The 21,202-nt window shown below is 37.3% G+C and overlaps 1 protein-coding gene across 1 annotated transcript in view; it reads left to right on the top strand.

The window, feature by feature from the left end:
• Positions 1 to 5,351, top strand: part of LOC306865753 (contactin-associated protein-like 4) — a gene marked incomplete at its 5' end in the record, with an annotated part of 151,290 nt that extends 145,939 nt beyond the window's left edge. Inside the window, one exon of the mRNA XM_079410522.1 lies at positions 4,637 to 5,351. Coding sequence (XP_079266648.1) covers positions 4,637 to 4,833 — 197 coding nt within the window. The 3' untranslated portion in view covers positions 4,834 to 5,351. The remainder of the gene's footprint in view (positions 1 to 4,636) is intronic.
• Positions 5,352 to 21,202: the final 15,851 nt, after the last annotated feature.

The raw sequence follows: 21,202 nt of genomic DNA, 5'->3' as shown, positions 1-21,202 counted from the left end.
ATTTTCTTTGAGTACAAAAAGTATTCGCGTAGCTTCATAATGTTACGGTTGAACTACTGATGGCAGATGGATGCTTTTCATGCTTTTCTGGGCCTTGACAGTGTTAATTGTTTGGCAGTCAGTGGGACAGTCACAAGCCTACAAGTCACAAGTTTTCATCCAAAATATCTTAAATTGTGTTCTGAAGACGAATGAAGCTTTTATAGGTTTGGAACGACATGGGGGTAAGTGATTAATGACAAAATTTTCATTTTGGGGTGGAGTAACCCTTTAAAGGGAAAAACGTCTTAGGTTACGTATGTAACCCCAGTTCCTCGAGGGAACGAGACGCTGCAGTCTGGAGACACTTTGGGGACGCCTTCAGTGTAACCGGCTCTGAATACAAGCGAAATCTGTCCAAAGGATGGGCGAGACGTCACGGGCGAGGTGACGTAATGACCAGCTGGTATAAAAGCACATGCGGTGAAACCGGTGGCAGGGATGCCAGAAGTGTGGCCTCGAGACACAGCGTCTTGTTCCCTCGAGGAACTGGGGTTACATACGTAACCTAAGACGTTCCTCTTCAGGAACTCAAGCTGCATCTGGAAACGCTTTGGGGAACGAGATATCCACGCTGCCAGATTTACCAATCCCTGCCCAGTGTGTATCCATGCGGAGCACATCTAGGGCAAGAGGACGGAAGAGCCTGGAGTGGCCCACATGACAAATGTCAGGGGCGTAGACCATCCCGCAGCGTTGCAGATGTCCTGTATTGGAACACCTGAGAGGAAGGCCTTGGAGGCCGCCACACTCCTAGTGGAATGAGCCTTGACTCCCATCGGCGAGGGGAGGTCAGAGAACTCGTAGGCAATGTGAATGGCATTGACAATCCACAGACTGAGGGTTAGTCTCCAAAGCAGACCCTAATCTTAGGGGGACCATAGCAAATCAGCAGTTGGTCCGCCCTTCTCCACAGGGCAGCTCTGTGTACGTATGCGTCCAGTGCTCGCACTGGACACATACAGTTAATCCTTTGCTGGTCAGGCTCCCGAAAGGGAGGAGGACTGAAGGCCTGCAGTACGACAGGCTGTGGCGTGACGGAAGGAACTTTGGGGATGTACCCTGCACGAGGATGACGAAATGCAACAGCGAGCTCTCACTCAAAGGGGGAAGAACCTCACCGCGGGCTTCCAGCCCCGAGCGAGAGCGCTAGCTCAGGGGAATGCCAGTGGAGATAGGGCAAAGCCCGTCTCCAGCCCGTCCGCCAGATCTAAGTGCGATCCCCGCAATCTCACTCGCCGCCGTGCCTCAGAGCAGGCGCTGGATCTGATGGAAAGGAAGAAGATAGGGGATCACCCGTCTTCATTCCCTCCACCTGATCCATCTGCGATCCCCACGAGCGCAGCCGCCGCCCTGCCCTTTTCGGCAAAAGCGGGGCCGGTACCACAAGGAACGCTGGTGAAAGCTCCCTCCTCAAAGAGAGCCCTCTGAGAGCAAGCATACGCAGTGACAAATGCTCACAAAGCGGGCAGTCAGCTCCCTCAAGAGCTGATTCTGCGTGCTCTGCTCTCAAGCAGACCACACACGGACTGTGTGCATCCCCAGCAGTGAAGAACACACAGCCTGTAATGCGATCTGCTCTTGCCCAAGTGCTAGTTCCCTACACATTGTGGAGCTTATTTCAAGTGACTGTAAAACAAACAACACTAAGACTTACCTCATAGATCAACAGACACACACAGAGTAGCGGTTGCTGAATGACAAAAAGCTGACGCCGGTTTCACCGCACGTGCTTTTATACCAGCTGGTCATTACGTCACCTCGCCAGTGACATCTTGCCCATCCTTTGGACAGATTTCACTTGTATTCAGAGCCGGTTATGCTGAAGGCGTCCCCAAAGCGTCTCCAGACGCAGCTCGAGTTCCTGAAGAGGAACTAAAATAACATGAAAAATGTCAAAATGAATGTTAAAACGACGTCCATCAAATATATTGTAATGAAACCGGTTTAACCAGTTTACAGGTTTTTTACCATTTTTACTGTCTTTTACTGTAAAATTACAATAATTTTTTACAGTGTAGTCCATAAGTCTTTTAAGGTCATACACTTTAAAAAATAATGTATAGTAATTCTAATAATTAATTAAAGACATAAAGACATTATGTTTTTTAAATAAAAACATAATGACTGGAGTTTTAAAAGAAAATATTATTTGTTTTTCTACTTCAAATTTTTATGTTTGATTCAATGTGTTCTTTGTTATTATTTGTGAAATTTACTATACTATAATATACATACATATACATTTACAATACCTGAGTGAAAGAAAATTGTTTCCACAACAAATTTATTTCAGTGTATGTTGCTTTTTGCTTTTTTTCATTTTATGGAAAAGAGCAGCATCAAAGTTGTGCTAAGCATCTCCTTTTGCATTCAACGGAAAGAAAGACATGAGTAAATAGTGACAGAATTTACATTTTGTGAGCTAAAACTTGCTCTTAATGACAGACGTCGGATGATTTGTCATGCAAAGTGAACTTCAGTCTCCGTGTGCATTTAAAAGACTCCATAAAACTAATCAGAAAACCTCCAACCCGGCAAAAGTCCTCAATAATGACCGATTAACGGCGGCATTCACATTGACCGAATATAAAGAGTCCTGCAAAGCTATCGGTAAATAGAATGAAATTAACAAAGGCCCCCAAAACTAATTAAACATTTAAAGAAATGATTTGCTGATTAAGGGGCTTCTGCTACAATCCCGAACACACTTTGTCCTTTTCACAGCCACCGTAATGTGGCATTAAATTGAGTTGAGATTTATTTTGGCGCTTCAATTAGACATTTCTTTTACCCTTTATAATTAAATGTGCCATGCTTAACCGGCCACAAAGGAGAGAAACATTTTAGAGGCGTTTGGTTCTGACAGCGAGTAAAATTGAGACGAAGCAGCATTCACAACATGTCTGATGCGTAACGAGACCATCACAGCGCCAGTCGCCAGGTTTTTTGCCAACTTTCTGGCCCTTATTTATAGTCTGTATTTAACAGCTTTACAAAATGACACTAATGGCATCTAAATTACAATCAATTGGGGCGTTATATCTGCGTGAGGTCTGGATTCACCCTTCAGAAACGCCTCTGACTGGCCGGCAGCTGAACTTTAAGACATTTTGTGGCACTAAAAGCCACGTCTGCAAGTCACCCGCCAATAAATGACCAATTTAGGTTTGCTTTATACCATTTTATACTGTTTTATACCATTCAATTAAACCTCATTAAGTTCAAGATTTTATTTTATTTATTTATTTTTTGGCAGTATTTATCCGAAGTTGAATTATCACTGTACACCAAAGATATGGAATTCTTTCAGTTTTCATGAAGATTTATGTATATTTTTATAATAATTACATTTATATTAATTTGTACTATTTGTAATACTTTTCCTATTTTTATCATATTCATATTCATTTAAAAAAAAAAATATTAATTAGACATTATTAATTGCCTTTTTTGCAGTGGCTGAAACTAATTTTGAATTATCACCATAAGCCATCCAAACTGTCTTCAATTTTAATTACAAATTGCACATATTTTTATATTAATTTCATAATTGTGTTCATTTATATTAATTTATAATATATATTTATTACACGTATTAGTTTTGGTATTAATATTAATTTATATGAATATTAAATCATCTAAATATTTATATAAATATATTTTATATATTTTATTTACATTAATTTCCATCAAATGTGCTTACATCAAATGTTGAATTATCCTCAAGAACTATAAATATGGAATTCCTTCTGTTTTTATTACAAATTATTATTTGTTTATTAATTTAATTAATGCATATTCTTTAAATGTGTTATATATTTTTATTTACATGTATATATTTGTATTAATATTAATACAATAATTAATAAATAATAGAAATACAATATATTAATTTCTATTTATTCTCAATTTTATTTATTTTAATAACTCCTATTTTTTTCATTTTTTTAACAGTGCTTACATCCGATGTTGAATTATAATCATAACTACAGATATCAATTCCTTGTGTTTTCATTTACAAGTTATTAGTGCTGTCAAACGATTAATCGCATCCAAAATAAAAGTTTCTGTTTACATATATGTATGTGTCCTGTGTTTATTTATTATGTATATATAAACACACAAACATGCCGTATATATTTTGAAAATATTTACATGTATATACATTTATATATTTATATATAATCCAATACTTATGGAGGGCACTGTATAAATATATTTAATATATAAACATAACATATTTTTCTTAAATATATACATGCATGTGTTTGTATTTATATATACATAATAAATATACACAGTACACAGCCATATATTATGTAAACAAAATTTTTTATTTTAGATGCGATTAATCATTTGACAGCACTACAAGTTATATATATTTTTATAAAATTTATGAATATTATAATATAATACATATTAGGTTTTTTTCTAATACATATTAAGTTTTTTTTTTTTTTTCAAAAATTAGTCAACCATGTCCATTTTGCATGTTTCATTATCCAGTGATTTAGAAAAGTAATTCATTCACAGCGTCTAGATCTGCTGTCCAGAGTCTCCTCACCATTTCACTTGTCGCTGTGCTATTTTTCAGGTGTCATTGCCGTCGTGATATTTGTGAGTCTGGCCGCGTTGGCTGTGATGGCACGATTCCTGTACCGACGGAAAGAAACGTTTCAGACCCAAGAGCCCAAAGCGGGAAAAACAGACAACAGTCCCGAAACGCCCTTTCACACGGATCCGAACTTACAGAGCATTATCAGTGATAACCAAAAAGAGTATTTCATATGACGCTCTCTCACCTCGTATCGGACTAATCCAGTTAAACCGACGGACTGAAATGCCATGTCGAGTCTAGGGACATTAACATTCACGGTGCATTATGGGAAACCGACTGAGAGACTGGGGCTGCTGAAGAGGAGCGACGCATCCCTCCATTTTTGCCCTTTTTGTACATAAAACTTGGCACAATAGTACGGTTTCTAAGGTGTGTATAATGACATTCATTGGTTGTAAATATTCTTTTGAAATGAAACTTTGTAACGTCACCTTCTCCTTTTGCCTTTGAACGATTCAGTGCTCAGTATTACGTTTAACGGAGTTAAAGAAGCGATCATTGTATAACTAAATCTAAATAAATGTGTGAGTCAGCAAGTGCGATGTTGTTGTGAATACATGCGTTCGTGCAAAAGACTTCAGATTTTGCGGGAAAGGCTGTACGCTCCTTATTTATCACCCTTTGCCCGTGCTTTTCTCAGTGATTTGCCACTTGGAACAAAAAAATACATCTTATGACAGTTGTTTATTGTGGACAATTTGTGTCTCTGGTCTTTTTTGTCTCTTAATAACATGAAAATTGTTACAATTTATTTACACATTTCCATTCCATTTTACAACTAAAACATAAAAAATTAGGACAGAACAGCATTAGAAAAGTGCATTTTGATTTCATAGATATTTAAAGTGATAGTTCATCCAAAAATTTACTTTGCTGAAATTTCATCCAAGATGTAGATGAGTTTGTGTCTTCATCAGATTTGGAGAAATGTTTATCATTCCATCACTTGCTCACCAATGGATCCTCTGCAGTGAATGGGTGCCGTCAGAATGAGAGTCCAAACAGCTAATAAAAACACAATAATCCACACCACTCCAGTCCATCAGTTAATGTCTTGTGAAGACAAAAGCTGCATGTTTGGAAAAAGCAAATCCATCAAGATTTTTTTTCTAACTCAAATATGAGTCCGTAATCCAAAACAACGCTTCCTCATGTGGAAAAAGTGGTCTGATCTGAATCAGAAGAGAAATCTGCACAGATCAAGCACCGCTTACAAGCCAAAACAGTCTAAAACATCTCTAAACAAATATGTGGCTTGATGTGAGAGACAGGAAGTGTTATTATGGATTATGGACTTGTATTTTAGCCGGAAGCAAAGTTTGAAGTTCAAAACATCTTAATGATGAATTTGTTTTGTATTTGAATTTGTACAAACATGCAGATATTGTCTTCTTAAGATGTTAACTGATGGACTGGAGTGGTGTGGATTACTTGTGGATTATTGTGATGTTTTAATCAGATGTTTGGACTCTCATTCTGACGGCACCCATTCACTGCAGAGGATCCATTGGTGAGCAAGTGATGGAAAGATACATTTCTCCAAATCTAATGAAGAAACAAACTCATCTACATTTTGGATGGCCCTCGGGTGAGTAAAATTTCATCAAATGTTCGTTTTTGGGTGAATTTTTTCTTCAAGAATGTTTTTGTGTGTTGTTTTGGTCGAGTGAGTGACGCTAAATCATGTTGTCAAATACCACAGCAGCACACAATCCATAGGATCATACGTGAACAAAGCGTCTCTGTCAGCCGCGTGTGAAAAACAAAACACTGAAACGTTCCCACACGCTTTCTGACTCTCTCTGGACACAGCTGGAGTTTTCTTTTCTGAAATGCTTATGCCTTTGATGTGATTTGAAAGAAATGACATATAATAACAAGCTGTGAGGCTGACTGACACTAATGGAGAAAAACACTGATTATGACTAAGTGACTGTTGTGATATGACTGAAAAATAAATCACAGCCACGAGCGTCTTAAATCTCAAAGTCAACATCAGCATGAGAATCTCACAAGATTTCTACTGATTTCACCCCAAAATCAAAAGAAAAATTAGCATGAAGAAGAATCTACAAAGGATAAAAAAACAGGCATTTTCTAGTAGACAAAATATGATCATGTTTTTCTCTTGATTTGGTGGTGAAATACATTCTGGAAATTTTCAAGGTTGGTTTTGTAAGATTCACTCATTATAAAGTCACAGAGGATTTTGCAGACATCATGAAGAGAAGTTTTTTGCTGTGGGTTTCACTCAGGAGTGACATTTGAGTAATTTCAGCTGCTTCTGTAGCAAACAGCAACAACAAAAATAGGTAACTGCCAGCCAAAGTCGTTGAGAACAAACACAAGAATGAATTTTATTTACACCTCACATCTGTGAAGATGTGTTTGTTGATGTTACACCAGCCGTCTGTTTGTGGAGACTTTGTGGCATCATTCAATTGCAACTTTTCAGTTCTCCACAGGTCTTATTGATTGATTTATTCCATAGCCAGAAGGAAGCAGGTGGTTTACTGCGTTACAGTGAGTAATATTCATCTGATATACTCTCAGCACATGAGTGTTAACTGCAGTTCTTATATTATTGATTATTAATATCCTTCTCTGCACAAAAGATTATTAATAATTCATCAGCAAATGCACTAACACAGTCTGAGTTTTGTCTTGTTAGTTACTACAGACAGCATGAGGAGAAACACACATCTGCTGAGCTGTTTGTTTACCTCTGTGACACTAATACTGATCACATCTTTTATTTTCAAATGTCATATTTCAGCTGTGAGCTGAGGGTCACCTTTCCTGAAAGCCTCGTGTGGGTGTGTGTGTGTGTGTGGGTGTGTGTGTGTGTGTGTGTGTGTGTGTCTCCGCTGGTCTCTGTGTTTCTGCTCTGTCTGCTGTTCTCCGCAGAGCAGATGGCTGAACGCTCTGACTGAATCACGCAGACTCGGGGGAAGAACACACAAGAACCAGAGGCCTGATGAAGAGCAGCTTCACCTGCAGAATGCATGATGAGAAACAGACCGACACACACTCAGAGACAGCCACACAAATTTGGGTCACTGCAGAACATCTTCATCTTCATATTTATCTTTCTGTCCGTCTGATTGTCTGTCTGTCTTTCTGTCCATCTGACCGTTTGTTCATCTATCTGTCCATATATCCATCAATCAGTCTGTCTTTCTGTCTAACTATCCATCTATCCGTCTGTCTGTCCGTCTGAACTTTTATCCATCGATCTGTCTGTTTATCCATCTATCAGTCTGTCTTTCTGTCTGACTATCAGTCTGTCTGTCTATCCGTCTGACTGTTTATCAATCTGTCTATCTATCCATCTATCTGTTCATCCATCTGTCCGTCTGGCTGGCTGGCTGTGTTTACACTTGGCATTAACATGTGACCTGTATCCGGATGTTGTCCACATACACATTAAAAATACATTATAAAAAAATACTTTGGGTCAACTTTGCACCGGGGCCATTATCTGCAGACTTATTTAAATATTGTGCGGGAACGACAGATCCGATCGGTTATCCAGATAGAGAAGTCTGCTGATGTTGCCAAGTGTAAATGAGCCGTGTTCTGATTGACTGACGATCCGATCTGCTTGATCGGATCATGGTGATCGCATGTTAATGCCAAGTGTAAACGCTGCCTCTGTCTATCTGTCTGACTGTTTGTCCATCTATCGGTCTGTCTTTCTCTCTGATTATCCATCTACCTATCTGTCTGTCTTTCTGTCTGTCCATCTGTCTATCCTCCTGTCTGTCCGTCTATCCATTTATCTCTGTCTATCCATTTATCTGTCTTTCTATCTATGTCTTTCTATCTGTCTATCCGTCTGTCTGTCTATCATCTGTCTGTCTATCAATTTATCTCTGTCTATTCTTCTCCATCCATCCATCCATCCATCCATCCAATAGAATTGCAATTTAAAATTGTAGAAGCAGATTAAATCAAAATTCCTAAGAAATGGATCCACTGTAACAGTTTTTCTCAGTCGCTTTGGTACATTTCTCAGATCAGAATTGAAATTCTCAAAACTACCTGTTCAATCTTCACATCATTGTGTCACTTGTGCACATCAAAAAAGCAGTTTCTCATTTCTTCGAACAAGTTGCAAATGTTTTGGTACATCCATGCAAATGATTATGTACAATTCTCTGCGGTTTCCTACATTATCAATTGCTTATGTCATGTTGCTCAAAATGTATTATATAGTTCTCTGTGCTATTGTCTTACCCATCAAAACATCTAGTCATTAGTTAATCGTATAAGTCATTAAATGCAAAATGATTGATCTAGTTGTCATAAACTGTCAAGCATATTTTCTACACATCTCTATTAGACTTTTTGTAAATTTGCCATGAATTGTGCAAGTGAATCTTGACTCTCACTAACGAAGAGAATATAGATCAACCAATTATGAACCAATTCTCTGAAATAGCTCAAAGGTGCATTTCATGATCCTTCAATTGGAAAGCATACAGTATATAGACAGGACAACACAAAATCTACAAACTGGATGAACATCCAGAAAACGATCAGGGTCAACAGCCGAGAGGAAGAAGAGGAGTAAGGATGCATGGAAGTGTACAGAGGCAAAACAGAGGAAGAGGCCAAGGACAGAGGTGCATATCAGATGAAATAATGTTGTCAATCATGGCCTTACAATGGCTGAAGGGTGCAGCTAAAAATTGGGAGATCGACCATATCCTCAATAATTCAAACATTTTGAAACAGTCTCTTTCAATCAATATCCCACATACAGTAATGTGTAAATTTGTACTTTTGAAAGGAAATATGGCATACATAAGAAGTGCAGCCTTCTGCATTTCAGTACAGTGACTGTCATCCAAACTGTAGCCATAGTTTACATCAGAACATCCCTCCAGAGTACACTGTTATATTGACAGCATGACTAAGCTATTTGACTCTTATCCGTACACAATGACACAAGGACTTGTCATTCTGATGGCACCGTCATGTTCTTTGACACAGATATTTATTTTTGAGAGATGAGCTAAGTATTTTGAGCAAGAGACTGGCTTTTGCAGGTAATCCATGGTGTTTTGCTATTTGTACGAGTTATAACTAATAACTAATTGCATCTGTAATCAAATGTGTGATGTTACTTTGACGCTTTAAATTTGCTACAGAAGGAAAACTTTCTGCTCCAAGTCAGTTCATTTCAATTTACACTCAAAATCCCAGGAAAAGTGTACGTGTAAATACAGAGGCGTTTTAAATCAAAACTGCTGAGACCCAACATCACATATTTTCAATCAAACTCACACCAGTAATTATTGTCTCCATAGTTACAGCTACATATTTACACATTGTTTTACTGTTTATTATTCAAATAATTCCCCAAGGGCATAGATTTGATTTTGACATTGGTAGGGACATAGTAGCAGATCTCTTTAAATATGAAGAGGTCAAGCAACAGGAGTTACTCCAAATTTCACAAAAAGCCTAGTATATGCAGTTACAAGTCAGATATTGAAGTGAATGCTGTTTCTGTCACCCTTCTGAGGAAGATTCATTCACTTGTTTGGCAATGTACCCACATAGAGAAATGTTGGTGAGATGTTAGGTGTTAATGTTCATCTAATCTGACTTTGTAAGTGATCTTTCTTTCTGTTTTGTAGATTGTTTCTTTGGATTGTTTGACTGCTCAAAAGAGAATATACTTAATTTGTGTTTCCTGCTAGTTAAATTTCACATCTTTTGTTTCCTCTAAAGGTGTAAATTTATTTCATTTTTTGTTAACTTGCATCCCTTCTGAAAATTAATCATGTTTAATAAAAAAAATGGTATAACGTCAATTAAACCATGGTTTATAAAAAAAAAAAAAAGCACCGAACCACAGGAATTAACCATGGTTTTGCTACACTAACCAGAGTTTTACCATGGTATTTTTAGTTGTAAAACTGATTTATACAAATGGTAATCAATATACCAAAAAAGCAAAACATGTTACACATTGATTGTAATAAAACCATGGTTTATTTTTAAGGGATATTTATGTGTATATTTTCTTTCTTACTTACTGTACTGCCTTGGTTTGATGTTTCGGACTGTTTAGTATGAAAGAAATAAAGAAAGAATGATTCGCGATACATGCTCCGAAGTTCCGAACTAAATCAAATGATTCGCTACGCTAACCATAGTTTTAGCATGGTGTTCATAGTAAAAATGTGGTTATACAAATGGTAATCAATGGGTCAAAAAACACTGATTTGCGATATGCGCACCGAATCAAATGATTCACGAATCTGCTCTGAATTTCAATCATTTAATGATTCTCAATCTGCTCTCCGAAGTACTGGTCTGAATCTAATGATTGGCGAACCCGCTCCAAATATCCAATCCTAACCACTATGTGCTTTTTAAAAGCATTTCAAGCAGTATCAAAATTTGAAAACGAATGACTTTTTTGAACTGCTTTTTGCTAGTGAATCGCTTGAAATGAATGATTGAAGTCACGAGTCTGAATCTGAATCTGAAGCAGTTCTAGCGTAAATGACTCGATCAATTCATCGTTTTGTCTATTCTTAAACCATGTTTATACGATATTGTTAGCTTAGCTCGCAATTTTTTTGAGATTACTTGAAATAAGCAAAAAAGAATGCTATAGGCAAAAAATAAATTATCTATATTTCCATTCCAAAGATAGCTATGACATCCACAAATACGAACATATTCAGGTGAGGGTTTACTGCTAACTAGAGAAACACTCCATCCAAAGTTAAAGAGGGTAAACATTATCATTTAACTGAAATGTGCTCATATGTTTTAAACACTTCAGCTACTCTACATGTATTAAATGTAAGTTACGTCCTGAAATTGCGTGGGTTTTCCACCATATTTACTTTAACTTCTCAGGTAATATCAAAGGTATGACCTAATCCAGATGCAACCGAAATTACAACAACAGTGTTTACATATACATATATTTAATTGTTTGATCATAATTATTGCTAGTAGGGACAATTTTAGCAGTCCAGATATTGAGCGTTCCAACTAAATTCTACACTCTTGTAATTCCCATAGGCATATATATATATATTTGTACTGGTGCGTGTTTTACAGGCGTACAATATGGAAAAGGAAGCACAGAATCAGTGCACTCAGTTCAGTATGATTCAGATGAATGAATGTGGAATGGCATCATAAGATGACGGACTGTTTACATTCACCCAGCTGTGTCAGGTGTCAGTGTGCAATCGTCCAGGTAAATATGAAATCATATTTGTTGACAGATTTTGAATGCTGCTTTAAGGTGCTCAGAAACACGAAATGGAAGGTACCACATTCAAATCAACTTCAACTCTGTGCACTGCATTGGTGACAAGCTGTCAATCACCACACAAAATAATTTCACTCATCTCAAAAAACTGGAAAAATACTTTACATTAATGCATTTTCAGTGGAAGTCTATGAAGGGGTTGTGTTTGTGTTAAAGCACCTGCACAAATGTGTGTTATTTGAGCTGTAAAGTATCTAAATGGTCATTTATCCACGCTCTTCTTTTCTAGGTGTATGAACATCTGGTTTTGTGGTGGATTTTGCATGTAAAAGTTACTGGATTAGCTGGTTTATCATGAAACGAGTTCAGGTCAGAATGTGATTTGATCACTCTAGTATCAGATTAATAATGTTGAAGTTTTGTGCTTATATTTTTAAACCATATTTTACATTTTCATCAATATGTGCTGGATATAAACTGGTCTAATTGTTTATCCCCATGCAGTGTAAATGATTTCTGTATATGATGCTTTTATTTGTTTACAAACTGAGAGATTTTTTATTTTTTAATTAACATTATGTACATTAATAATCATATATAATTTGTGATTTTTTTAAATATTAATTTATAATTATGTAATTTATGTAATTATTTTTATTTGACATATCAACATTACACATATATTGTAATGATATATACTTTATGAAGTTATATATTCAATGTGTGTGTATGTGTGTGTATATATATATATATATATATATATATATTTACAACAGGTTTTTCTATTGTATAATTTTATATATCAACATTATAGATAATCATATATAATTTATGAATTTATATATTAATTTTATGATTGCCTTTATTTTTTTTACAAACTGGAAATTATGTAAGCCCATATTGAAGTTTAACTTGTATTGAGCTTAATATATTCCTTTAAAAAGTATAATTTCTAAGGATCACTGAAAGAAAGTAATTTGTTTGCAATGGATTCATCTTTCAGTTCTCAGGGGAGAGAGAAAATGTTTCTGCACTAAACTATAAACCCGCTCGAATCAATATGACAAACTTTAATGGGCTCATGAACAGCAGGAGGAACCTTTTAAAATGCAAAGCAGCGCACTCCAATTTACCCCCTCAATATTTCGCACATAATCAAGTGTATCAGCAATTAAATGCACACATTATCATGACCTTGGCATGGCGGATGATAACACGCGGATCGGAAGGATATGAAGCAGCATTATGTTTATATGGTGGTGACCGAGGCCTGATTACCCTGCACGTCACAGGTTTTAAGGCGTCTAATCAGGCTGCATGTTTTATTCAAATTTCCCACTGATGTGTTGCTCTACACTTAATTTGCACTGATGATGGTGATAATGACGCTCGACTCAAATGAAGCCGCTTTCACGGCAACACAGACTCAAACTCGTTTATAAAAGTTGATATTGCAGATTATTTCTGCTAAACAAGTTTAACATTTGTTCACTTCTGCGTCTTTTTGAGGGCTGGAGTTTCTAGTTAGGGATGTGATCAAACACCTCAAACCATGATGATATCAACCTCAGGTCACATGTGGAGGAAACAGGTAATCTGAAACTTTGTGTTTAATAACTTGAGTTAGCCATATTGTCCATTCATTATTCATCATGCTTCTTTTCAAAAGTCCTGTCAGCTCTCAGATGATGTTTTAGAGGTCCTTCGACCAGAGCAGGACATCTATAACTTATTTAACACTGTTCATGGTTGCTGAGCTGCTTGTATGACTGTCAGCAGAAGCAGCAGATCCAAAGGTCATCCAATAACCGCAGGTGAACTCATGTATGTTTATTATGTAAAAAATGCCTGACTTACTTAGCAACAGTAACAAAAGGAGGCGGAGCTTGGTAAAGTTTAGCACTTGTTGAGCATGTTAAAGCTAGCGAAATTAAAACATGATTACACACCATAGAAATATTGGGTGAAATTTTCCATATTTATTTAGATTTTCTTTTACTGCTTTTTTTAATTAATATTCAATAAATATTGAATGAAATAATGGTGAATGTATTTATGTGTTTATATATATATATATATATATATATGTTCAGTATTAAATGAAATATTGTATAATGGTTTTATGTATTGTAGCTATATGTAAAATATACTATTCTGTGATAATTTAATAATTTAAGTACTAACTGATGTGTCCAAAAGAAGGTATCCTAGAAGGCAGCTTCATCATTTTTCAGCCTTTGTGTCGAGACTCCACCTATGACTCCTCCCTTAAAATACTCCCTACAAAGGCAGCTGACTGGAGCTAATTATCTCCCCGTCCCACAGCAGACAGTAAACGTCTTTGGGCTCAGTCGTGCTGTCGCTGATGTCCTGGATGTCACTCAGGAAAAACGAACGGATCCGTGGAGATTTATTGCTGCAGGTCCATCATAAATCAGGCTCAGCTGAGCTCTGGAATCAACATAAGCGATTACCCACCACTCGACTGAAGAGATAGTGACTCGTCAAGTATCCTCAGGGTTTAGTGAGGCTAAACCGTTTGAAACATCTCTGATTATTCTCACAAAGTCAAGTCTTAAATCATAGGGTGGCAGAAGAGTATGATGGCATTACCGCGTTATTTTGGCATTTACCATGGTAATACCATGATATTCTTAACAGTATCTTGAAATACTTCATTCTATAATTGGTTATCATTCAGTACTATAAAATATTCCACCCTATCATGGTATTACCATGCTTGATTCTATAATTATGCCACATTTTTGGCATTTACTACAGTATTACCATCTGCATAGTATATGTATGAGTACTATACTAATACCTGTAATCATTCAGTAGCATGGTATTTATTGCAGTCTCATTGCATTACAATGTTTTTGGGTCTCATTGCATTACAATAATTTGTGGCATATATACAGAAGCATTATATATGAATATTTCAATCATGCTATACCATCTGATTTTCACTTTAAAATGGGGAAAACCGCTGGATCGGATTCATTATAATATATAGCCATGATTCATTATATTCTAATGATATCAAATATGAGTGAAATGAGTGTCATTCTATCAGTTATGAGTTCTGTGTCTGTGATTCAGGTGGATGTCTGGTGATTTCTTTGAAGTGTTATCCCTCCGTCTGCGAGAATGACTTCCATATGTCACCTAAAAGACCACCCAGAGTCCATTACGTGGTAATTGGGTCACTTGTCTTCTGCTGAATCTTTTCTTTCTCGCACTGAATAAAGGATGATTTTTCTGGGCTGGTTATAGAGCGCCGAGAAACACACCACCTGTCAGACAGAATCAACACACACTCGTCTACTGAGGATAAAAAAGCTTAAAACAATTTATAGAAGAAACAACTTTCAGCTCAATGTTTAATCATCATGTTCTCTGGTTAATTAATTAACAGTCAAAAAGTCCCAAAGGATTGATGGATTACTAATGGAGTGTTTCTCATAATCTTGCACCAGTCCTGTTTATCCAGCAGGATCTGATTTGACTCTTGGCAGATTCTCAGAGGATGTTAATTGGATCCCGTTAGGGTTGGTTACAAATTATGATGGGATTTCATTATCTACCCTGTACAGATACTGAAAATGAATACGAAACTAATCTGATGGCATAGCATCGTTATAATTTCACCCTAAATTGAAAGGTTGCTGAGAATTTACTCTCTCACAGGCCATACAAGTAGATGAGTTTGTTTCTTCATCAGATTTGGAGAAAACTAGCATTACATGACTTGCTCAGCAATGACTCCTCTGCTGTGAATGGGTGCCGTCAGGATGAGAGTCCAAACAGCTGATTAAAAAGATCACAATAATCCACACCGCTCCAGTCCTTCAATTAACATCTTGTGAAGTGAAAAGATTAGTTTGTAAGAAAACAAATCCGTCTTTAAGACATATTTAACTTCAAGCTGTTGTTTACGCCAAAAAGCATAATCCATAATGATGCTTCCTGAAGTGAAAATGTGGTCTGGTCTGAACCAGGACAGAATTCTGCACATATCAAGCACTCTTTACAAGCCAAAACAAGTTCAGAACAGTTCTAAACGAATATGTAGGAGCATTTTGATGTGAGAGGATAGCAGGAGATGGACATTTTCACTGGAGTAAGTGTTATTATGGATTATGGACTAATATTTTAGCTGGACGCAAGGGTTTATAGTTAATATTGTCTTAATGATGGATTTGTTTCTTACAAACACGCAGCTTTTGTCTTCTCAAGATGTTAAATGATGGACTGGAGTGGTGTGGATTGTTGTGACGTTTTTAATCAGCTGTTTGGACTCCCATTCTGACGGCACCCATTCATTGCAGAGGATCCATTGGTGAGCAAGTGATGGAATGCTACATTTCAAATCTGATGAAGAAACAAACTCAACTACATTTTGGATGGCCTGAGGATGAGCACATGTTCAGCAAGTTTTAATTTTTGGGTGATCTAGTCCTTTAAACATGTTCTGTTCCAGAGAGCTGCCTATGTAGGGACCATTTTAAGGCATCATAGATGCACTTTGGTCATGAAGGCTATGCCAAAAGTTAAGCAACATTGTTATGCAAATATAACCTTCTAAGTTTCCTCGTTTCATTGCATTTGGAGAAGACAATACCAGAATGCATTGTGACAAGGTGGCATATGGGAAAAAAGTAAAGAAAACGTTTATTGTAAATATTTTTGCACGATACTGAATAGTATATTTTTATACTATTCAGTAGCATAAAATAGTAGTATTTTTATTAGAGTAAACATGCAACGTCAAATTCTATTTTAGACCTTTATTATGCTAATAGCAATAATCAGAATTGCAGCGATGCTTTCAAGCACTTTCTTAGTAATGCACATTGTGAGTGTGTCTCATTTATGTCTCTATAGCAGTGGACTGAAGAGGATCAGTGACTCGGACAATCGCTCAACCTGACGTGTGCATGAACCCAGAAACCCGAGAGCTTGATCCCTGTAAGAGCTGCTGAACTCATGGTAAGTTAGTGACTGAGTGCACAGCGCTTCAGATATGAAATGAAAGGAAACGGTATGTTTAGTTGACGAAGCTCTTGTTTAGTGACTCGTCCCTCCCTCATAATTAAACCTGCCGTGACAGGCGATCAAGATTAATGACGTGTGCTTATCACACTAATTCACTGTCAGACGCAGCACAGCATTGGTTCAAAATCTGGTGAAAAACATATTCAGGTCATGTTTCCCTGCAAAAGTAAGAAAATAATGTGCTTAAAGGGATAGTTCACCCAAAAATGAAAATTCTGTCATTGTTACCCACTTTGTTGTATCAAACCTGCATGAATTTCTTCCTTTTGTCAAACACAAAAGAAGATATTTTGACGAATGTTGGTAACCAAACAGTTGCTGGTAGTCATTGACTTCCATAGTTTTTTCCCGCCTTACTATTTAAGCCAATGGCTACCGTTAACTGTTTAGAGAACTTATTTGGAAGAATCTTTGTAACCAAACAGTTGCCGGTAGCCATTGGCTTGCATGGTATTTTTTTCTGTACTATGGAAGTAAGTTTCTACCAGCTGCTGTTCGGTTGGCAACATTCTTCAAAATATCTACTTTTTAAAGAGAGTGAGTAAATGATGACAGAATTTAAATTTTGGGGTGAACTATCCACTTTCATTGTCAAGAATAGTCCTTGAAATTGTTCTGTTTACTTTATGCGTGAAAGTGATATTTAATATAAGTGATAACTTGTGCAGAGACTTGTGCAGTTTATTACTTGATAGAGCTGCAGAAGAGCAGCGCACATTTGGTCTACATTTGCGCTCGGCTGGCGGATGCACCGTTTAATCGGAGGCAATGTTTCATCACACATTTGGAGTATTTGCCTTTTTCAGTAACCGATGTGCTACATTTTAAAAACAGTGGCTTATATAGGGGAGGGGGGAGATCTCCCTTCACTGACCAGCACACTACTTGACCTGGTGCTTTGTATCGCCAGTACATGCTTGTATGTATGCATGTATGTGTGTGTGTGTGTGTGTATATATATATATATATATATGTGTGTGTGTGTGTGTATGTCTGAAGCTTGTTCATTACTGCACTGCAACCTCTCATTACACCTGAAACAAAGCAGCAGAAGCGGCAGTGAATTCTGATGCATGTATTGATCGTGGTGCGCGAGGAAGCCCATCTCTCTCAGTGGTGGCTGTAATGTATTGCGTGTTCTCTGTGGATATCCATTTTTTGCATGAGTGCGTTTTGCTGCGGCAGTTCTTCAGGGCTTTTGGCCACTGACCCTAGATGGACCTCGCTCTGATTATTATTATGAAACATGCTCGGATTCATCATATGAGGTTATTGATGGGTGACGGAGTCGAGCACCTCGTCTGTGACAGTAAAAGAGATGTACTGTAAATGACATTTCATTATGGCTTCATGTGAACTTCTGCATGCTGATTTGAAATCACGATGCAGATATTGAGCTGCTTGAGTCAGTTGTGCTAGAATGCATACATGAAGGTCAAACTCTCATTTAGATGTGTAAAAACTGGAGTGTTATATTCACTCAACACTAAAATCCATCATATGTCAGTATTATATTAGTGTTCCATTCAAGCAGTAGTGCAATCCAATACATAAGTTATTATTCAGAACACACAGAAGAAAATACTGGTGGCTACCATTTCTGTCCACCCAAAAGTATAGCACTTTACCACTAGCATAATTGCTAAAAATATAAATAAAATTGAGCATAATTGCAAAAAAAAAAAAAAATCATTTTTAATTATTTACAATAAATTTTGTTTACTCAAAACTGACTGCCACATTGCTAGGGTTTTGTGGGTGGTTTCCAGGGCATTGTTTCAGGTTTAGTAACATTATTATGTTGGCTATTATGTAAGATCCATTTTGAGGGTCATTCTGAAATCCCAATCTGAAGTTCTCATTGATTAATGAATGTCCACATCAGAGAATGTAGCAGCAAAAGTTGAACTCGTGCATGTATTATTGTTGTTTTAACAACATTGTAAATGTTTTAGCTGAGATTGAATTATTTTTTTGTGTGTTTTATGTATTGTAATATAGGTTTGTATGTTTCTCAGGAGATATTTATTCTCCTGCCAGACTGTTATTGAAAATAAGAACTTGTTCTTAATTAACTTGCCTAGTTAAATAAAGGTTAAATAAATAAATATTGTTAAAATTAAAGCATTTGCAGCATTCTCTGTCATTCTGTAGTGCGCAAGTGCCTTTAGATTGAGACTCACAAGCAAACTGTACGAATGCAACTAATGCTGATGATACTCTGCTGCTGCATTCATAATCTTCATTTAAAGTCATCATAAGCTACAGTGTTTACAATAATTACATTTTAATGCTTTCAATGAGGTGTCACATGCACTGAAAAAACATTGATTAGAGCATTTGAAGTCCATTCGTCCTCCATGCTGAAGGTTCGCCGGATAATTACCGCCGGTCTATATCTGATTAGCAATCCTGTGGGACTGAACGCTACACAGAAAAACATCTCCACGCGCCGGCCAATTACAAATGACACTACACACTCCTCTTGTCAGTTTGTATCCATCATAATCATCATGTGCAGCGCGCCAAGAATATTAATGTGACGTTTATTGATACAAAGGAGACCCATGGTGTGCGGAGGTCCTCCGGTTGCGCGTCGTGCCCCGTCACGTCAGACCGCCGCAGGAAACACGCTGTACTTTCTGACGGGGTCGCATTTGGGGCCACTGCAACAGAACTCCAAGCGACTACTCACAGCGGGCTCATATTATTCATGGAATCGCCTTATGCGCTTTCTTATATTGCAGTCTCAATCGTAGATTAAATACAAAGCGGCATTTGGTATCGATAAACAATAGCGATGAATGAAATAAGAGTGAAATATAATATTAGCCAAGCAAACAAAGGCTTTTGTGATATTATATGGCAAGTGTGTGTGAGCACAAAATGCATTTTCTTCTCAAGTTGCATTATAATGAATTGATTTCCAGAAAGTGCGTTTCAATATCACCTCTTCGCCCTGAAAGCAGCGTGCGGCTAACATCTGTAAGTACATGAGATATTAATTGAGCTGCGTGTGTTCTTCCCAAAGCCCTGAGAGATCTGATAGCATAAAGACGTAGATCATAGGGTTTTGTGAGCACAGATACGGATCTGAGGCGCCTACATAAATAAGAGCAATGTGTTAGATGTGAAGCCTGCTGCTCATGTTTTATTGATAGTCGCCTGCTTTACCATCAGCACGGCGAAAAGTCTTTCCAGCCGCACAGAGCTTGATAATCCCACAGCACTTGAGCAAAACTCATGGCTTCACTGCCTGGTTTAGAGAGTCCAGTGAATTACGATGTGTCCCTGTGTTTTTAAAATGCATAGAGTTGGGAAAATTTAAGTAATGTTGTTAATGCTGCTATATAAACAGATAAGCTGTTTTGCACTGGTAGCGCAGTGTTTACAGTTTCATAATATGTAAAACTGGGATTTATGCCTGTTTGAAAGTTGCAGCTTCATTGCTAGAGTGTTAAAGGCAGTTGCCGGGGTGTTACTATGAGGTTGATACTATGTTCTGTGTGGTTGTTGAGTTTGTGGCTATGGATGTTAGCAACACCCTGTCAACCCCCCAAAACACCTTAGCAACCTCATAGCAACACCCTGGCAACTACCCAGAGAGTTCTAGCAACCTGATAGCAACACCTTGGCAACCAACCAGAGGAGTCTAGAAATCTCATAGCAACACCCTGGCAACCACCCAGAACAGTCTAAGAGCCTCATAGCAACACTCTGGCAACCACCCAGAACAGTCTAGCAATCTCATAGCAAAACCCTGGCAACCACCCAGAGCAATCTAACAATCTCATAGCAACACCCTGGCAACCACCCAGAACAGTCAAGCAAGCTCATAGCAACGCCATTCATCTAAAATTTAAATGTTACTACTTGTCTCAGAACGTTCAGAGATCATTCAATGTAAATTGATAAAATGGAATGTTCACTTAATATTTGCATAACCAACCAAACAAACTTCTTAAAACTTTTCATAACTTAATGGGAATGATAGCAAAACATTCTGGATAACCGCAGACCAATACCTTGGCGACCACATGCAACTCTAGCATGATGGAGGCTTATATTACTGAAAAAAGATAAATAAAAATGTAGCATTTATAATATGCAGTAAACTTAGTGTAGCATCTGTTTTAACCTTAATTCTGGTATTTCTTCATATGCCACAGAGCTACTTTTCCCCAATTTCATTCGGTAATTGTTTGCAATCGTGGGCGAATCTGTGCCTTGAGTCA

This window comes from Barbus barbus, assembly GCF_936440315.1.
Source record: "Barbus barbus genome assembly, chromosome: 47".
NCBI lineage: Eukaryota > Metazoa > Chordata > Actinopteri > Cypriniformes > Cyprinidae > Barbus > Barbus barbus.
Note: the sequence above shows the minus strand (reverse complement) of the source record. Positions and strands in the feature narration are given on the sequence as shown.